Source organism: Leptinotarsa decemlineata, unplaced genomic scaffold (assembly GCF_025532065.1).
Source record: "Leptinotarsa decemlineata unplaced genomic scaffold, Ldec_3_MD MMD2_tig00026299_RagTag_RagTag, whole genome shotgun sequence".
Lineage (NCBI taxonomy): Eukaryota > Metazoa > Arthropoda > Insecta > Coleoptera > Chrysomelidae > Leptinotarsa > Leptinotarsa decemlineata.
This window is the reverse complement of record NW_027412676.1, coordinates 4,831,178-4,836,512: the sequence shown is the minus strand read 5'-3', so window position 1 is coordinate 4,836,512 and position 5,335 is coordinate 4,831,178. Positions and strand designations below refer to the sequence as shown.

Sequence of the window (5,335 nt, the reverse complement as noted above, 5' to 3'; positions counted from 1 at the left end):
TTTGATGCAAATTCTTTGATCAATTTTTTTCGATAACAGAAACTTGCCGAATTCGCAAAACACTTCTAACTTTTATGCCTCTCACCAACAAACTAAACACGCTAAACAGCTAAAACTGTGAACATATGAACGAGACGAGTGTATACCAACTCCAGAAACAAAAATATTCGCTAATCAAATGTACGTAGCCTGCGAAATTTGAACATTAACCTCATTTCTTGAACATTCACATACTGTTACAATTACTACTCGCAGAACACGACCTCAACTTAGGCCTAAGGCGGCGTTCACACCCGTTCAATATTACTTTCGATATATCGGAACGTAATATTGCTAAGAAAGTTCATCAGTTGAAGAGAAATCGCCGCGAGTCGAGTGATACAAGTGTGTTGAGAACAAGGAATGTCATCGCGTTGCGACTGGTAAGTAAGTAATTTTGAGTTATGTGACTTGCGATATGTTGTGCAATCGCCGTGACTGAGAACCGTTCTTATCGCCTGCCTTTAGATTTTAAGTATTCTGTCAATTCGTATCGCATATCTCATATCGTTTAAGGCGCGGTTCCCACTGGAACGATACGATAAGCGATGCAACACGTGATTCGATAAGCAATCCATTCCTGATTTGACAGCGATCACTCATAATCGTGCATATATATAATGGAAGCAACTAACCTAGTGCACTATGGAGCGATCACGATAATACACCGATAATTATCGAAGTCACGTCGGTGACAGAGCTGCCGGGTCGCTTGAGCGAAAGAAAGGCGCAATATCGTTCGATACGTTCATGTCGGGTCGGCCAAATGACGTGCAATCCTCTATTTCCTTCGTGAAATTGGTGGATAAGAACCTGTGCTTCTCCAGTCCTCTTGACACCAATCTCAATAAAACATGGTTACTATTTGAGATCATTCTATGAAACTCTCTTAATTTCTGTTCTTGCTGAGAGAGTTCACAGAAAACCACTGCCGAACTGTGTTTAAGGCAAATTGTACACACACCGATTGTGGACGGCCGATTTTATACCGGTCATCCAAATTCCAATAGTGAACCACATGTGGGAACATGTGGTTCACTATTGGTTCGGGCAAACAGCCCGAAACCGGTCTGCAAGTCTGTTCCAATAATTGAAAATCTATTGCGGCAGTTGTATCGCCAACAGCATATGCAGGAATAACTTCTGTGAAGAATCCTGCACTGACACCTGTCGGATATAATCCAACGCCCTTTGTGGTATTAGCCAGGGGAGTAGTTGTTTTCTGATATGTGTCAGTCCATTAAGCTACTGTGTAGGGAGTTGAGACTGGCCTGAACGAATTGTTCTTAGATAATTTGATTTATAGCCAGTCTTCACGTATGCCATGTGAAAGTTTTCTTTCCTAATACGTGGAATTGGGCAAATTTCGGATATGCAGTTGGTTACCTCGTTCACAGGCAGATGGGGCGACAACAAACCTGTTGTTTGTTGTATGCTTCAGCTTAGTTCGAGGAATGATACTCTGACGGAATTCGATTTTCAATTATCGGAAATCATCGACTTTAAGTTGATGATATACATTACCTTGCACTGACGAGTGGCCAAAGAGCCCGAAAACGGTCTGCAAGTGTGTGATTGAAAATCTATTGCGGCAGTTGTATCGCCAACAACATATGCAGGAATAACTTCTGTGAAGAATCCTGCACTTACACCTGTCGGATATAATCCAACGCCCTTTGTGGTATTAGCCAGGGGAGTAGTTGTTTTCTGATAGGTGTCAGTCCATTAACCTACTGTGTAGGGAGTTGAGACTGGCCTGAACGAATTGTTCTTAGATAATTTTTTTTAATGGTTGAAATCACTTGAGGTACCATTCAAGAAAATATAGAGAAGTTATTTTTTCAAAATTAATTTAATTTTATTGAATTGGTGGATTTGGCGATTTGGGAGCTGGGTTTGGGACTGTTGTGGTTGGAAGCTGTTAATTGCGCTGAATTGATTTGAATAAGACATTAGTGGAAAATGATTGATGCTGAGGGAAGGGATTGTTGTTAGGATAGTAGGAAGGTGTTTACGATGGAAGGGGTCGAGGTTGAGTAGTGTTTTTACGTTTGTTCTTTATTTTAGAAATAACTTCCAAAACACCCATTTGGAATTCAAGAATTTCACTGTCGTCAAAATTGTTCAAATGTGGCAAAAGCCCTTGAAAGAAAGAAATATGAGAACTGAGTGGTGGTTCTTTCAATGCTTTTATCATTTTTAGCTCAACTTCATCAGGCTGGCGACGTCTTTTGTGTTCTTGCGATTTGGGGATCTCATAGATAGTCTCCTTGGTGGGTAGAAGGGCTTCAGGTGAAGTATCAACATCTTCGTCTTCATTGTTGTCCGTTCTACCTTCTAAACTTTCTGCAACTTCCCTCGTCTGGAATAATTTATTTAAAATTTGCATTTGGTCAGCGTAGTAATACTTTTTGATGTTATGGGTACCAGCTCCAATTATCTTACACTCTCTTAGCTTCCTCTTCGACTTTGAGAACGCATCCCGAAGATTGTCCCATCTCTTTGTTACTACTTTTGCTGAAACAATTATTTCTAATTAGTGTTGTAATAAAAAATTAAATTTTTAATTAGTGTTCTAATTGGCGTTGAATTGTAAACCTCTTCATAAAGCATGATACTGATACCAAGCCATTTTTTTTCCAGATATCTTGCTAATGGGTGCACCTTTACTGACCTACATTACTCCTTCAGAGTTGGGATTTCTACTGCAAGGAAAATAGTAGAAGAAGTATGTCAAGCCATCTGGTTAGTAATGAAAAATTAGTGTATACGTGAACTCTCTAAAGATTATCTTGAAACCATTGCTTCTGATTTTGAAAAAACTGCCAATTTTCCACATTGCATAGGTGCTGTTGATGGCAAACACGTTCGTATAAATAGCCCGATAAGAAGTGGTTCCATGTTTTTCAATTACAAAGACCATTACTCTGTATTATTAATGGCAGTAGCTGATTCAAAATATCGTTTTGGGTATGTTAATGTTGGAAGCTTTGGCAAACATTGTGATCCCTTCATTTTCAAGTAATCTACTCATTGGCAATTAATACTGACTAACTCATTGCCATTACCTGAAGAAAAATGCCTGCCGAGGACAGAATCTCCTGAAGTTTCCTACTATATTGTTGGAGATGAAGCATTTGGACTTCACACACATTTAATGACGCCCTACGGTGGAACACACCTAACGCTTGAAAAGAGAATATTTAATTATCGTTTGTGTAGAGTTCGGCCTTATGTCTAGTGTGCTTTTGGGATATTGACCAACAAATGGCGCATCTTCCACAGGCCTAAAAACACTGAACCGGATTGACATAATAAAATTGTACATTGTTCTGCAAAATTTTGTTCGTGACCGGGATGGTTATTTACCAGAACATACTACAAGTGGCTTGGAAGATTTGCTAAGAGATTCAACAGCACTAGCTAACAATGTTCGAAAAATATTAAGTTAATATTTTGTAACACATATCAGGGCAGTTTCCTGGCAAATGAGTAAGATATGAGTAATGAAAAGGTGTGATAAGTTTCAATTTGGTGAGATTGTTGGATACATTTTCAGCTTGTTGTTTAATATGCTATAACTATATGTAATATTCTATTAATATTTATTTCGTTTAATAAGCCGTGGATTGTAAACAAGAGATTAGGACGAATGAAACATGACATACAAAAAACTACTTACCAAATGCATTTTTTTCCTTATCCTCCATAACCTCAAAATTGTTTTTTGGGAAAGAAAGTTTTTGGCTTTCTACTACTCCATCTCGATACAAAAAAAGGATGAGGGAATCTTCCAAAGAAAGGAAGAAAGTAATCAATTTGAAAATGAGTTACTCTATACATGTTATTACGATGTCATCGGTGACATAAGCAGATCAAGCTTATTCCGTGATATCTGATTTTTATTCCACAACGAATGTTTGAAATACAAACTGAGTAGAGAAAAGTATCTTCTGTATAATTCAGTGTTCATATATAAGTATTTGTTTACCTGAAAAAGTGAAAAAAAATGAAAATTTCTTTTGTTATTTCTTTAGTTAGATTCTTCAGTTCACTTTTTTGTCGTTCAGTGAATCCCATTGTTTTCATTGTGAAAGGAAGATACCTACTAACGAACTCAATTATCAATTTGATAGGTTTAATTCAGGTAATTTTCACTATCTGGACCGATACAGAGATGATCTACGAAGTTGCTTTTGCTGTGCAGAAAGAACGAAGAAAAACACCAACTTTTTACTCACTTTCTGATAGCGATAAACCGGAGCCACAATAAACACGTCTAGTCACTGCAAACGAACATGAATATGAGAGAGAAATAAAAACCTTGATAGAGCAAAAAAACAAAAATCGACAACTCAAATTTTTTTCAAGTATCTTGGAAACGTCTCATACTGTTTCTGATTTCATGATTGACCTTTAAAACAGACAACTTTTTTGTACTTCATTTGACTTTTCAACTTTGAGAGTTTTCTAAATCCTAATAGAACCTTGAAAAGCTAGCCTGTATAGCATGATCAAATTTAATAACTTTAAAGTTACTTACTCAGGGCCATCTCTGCATCCGGCGACTGCTAATGATCCACTTCCAAGAAGATGTTGCATTGTGTCACGGACGGCGCCAATTTGTCTTATTTTGTTTCCGAAAACTCAAATTATCCGTGCCAATGGCCAGACAAAATTTTGTCTGTCCCGTTTCTAATGATATTTTTGTCACTACCAGTTTTTGTTTCACTTGATTGATGAGCTGGAAGTATAAACCGTTATGGATGATGGACGGTAAGAGGAATGAATGTAAGTACTCGTTGACGTCTAGGATATCCAGACACAATAACTGGTGGAATATATGACAATGTAAACTATTTTTATAGAATAAAATTCATCTGTGTTGTCATTTGAAAATATTCATTTTGATCCTTTAGTAGTATGGTTTTCACAACAGAAACATTTTTTTTGACAAATTAGGCTAGTCTTTTGACGAAATGTTACCTATCGAAAAAAGCTTTATCATCTATGTGTTGTACGCTCATTTTTCAAATCGATTATCTGAACGACAGCACGAGATATTTATCGATTTGAAATTTGGAGCATTATTGTCTCTCCGTGAGATGCAAAGCCGTTTCGATTTTTTCATAAAAAAAATGTATGAATACACTGACTGATTACTTGTTGAAAATCAATAACAGTATTCATGATAATAATTATTAAAAATAAAATTTTCGTAATAAATTTCATTTACAACACTGTAGCTTTATTAGTTGGACTAGTACATTGAACTATTCTACAATGACTTTTATAC

The 5,335-nt window shown here is 36.8% G+C and overlaps 1 protein-coding gene across 3 annotated transcripts; it reads right to left on the bottom strand.

Annotated features, from left to right (window-relative positions):
• Window positions 1-1,412: 1,412 nt before the first annotated feature.
• LOC111516548 (uncharacterized) lies at window positions 1,413-4,848 on the bottom strand. Of its 3 annotated transcripts, none has more exons than XR_012466911.1 (2): window positions 4,281-4,537; window positions 1,413-2,556 (listed from the first exon to the last, which is right to left on the bottom strand). XR_012466911.1 is itself a non-coding variant. In XM_074180740.1 (2 exons), the coding sequence occupies exons 1-2, from the start codon at window positions 4,590-4,592 to the stop codon at window positions 2,051-2,053; spliced, it is 516 nt and encodes a 171-aa protein (XP_074036841.1). In that variant the 5' UTR covers window positions 4,593-4,848; the 3' UTR covers window positions 1,890-2,050. The 3 variants fall into 3 exon arrangements, 2 of the variants coding, with proteins under 2 accessions (XP_074036841.1, XP_074036842.1); XM_074180740.1 differs by lacking the exon at window positions 4,281-4,537 and adding an exon at window positions 4,583-4,848 and having other exon boundaries at window positions 1,890-2,556; XM_074180741.1 differs by lacking the exon at window positions 4,281-4,537 and adding an exon at window positions 3,722-3,819 and having other exon boundaries at window positions 1,890-2,556.
• Window positions 4,849-5,335: the final 487 nt, after the last annotated feature.

Coding starts and splice junctions, on each gene's coding strand:
- LOC111516548 (XM_074180741.1), bottom strand. CDS start 3,749: ATGGAGGATAAGGAAAAAAATGCATTTG. Junction 2,557..3,721: donor TAAGGAAAAAAATGCATTTG/GTAAGTAGTTTT, acceptor TAATTGTTTCAG/CAAAAGTAGTAACAAAGAGA.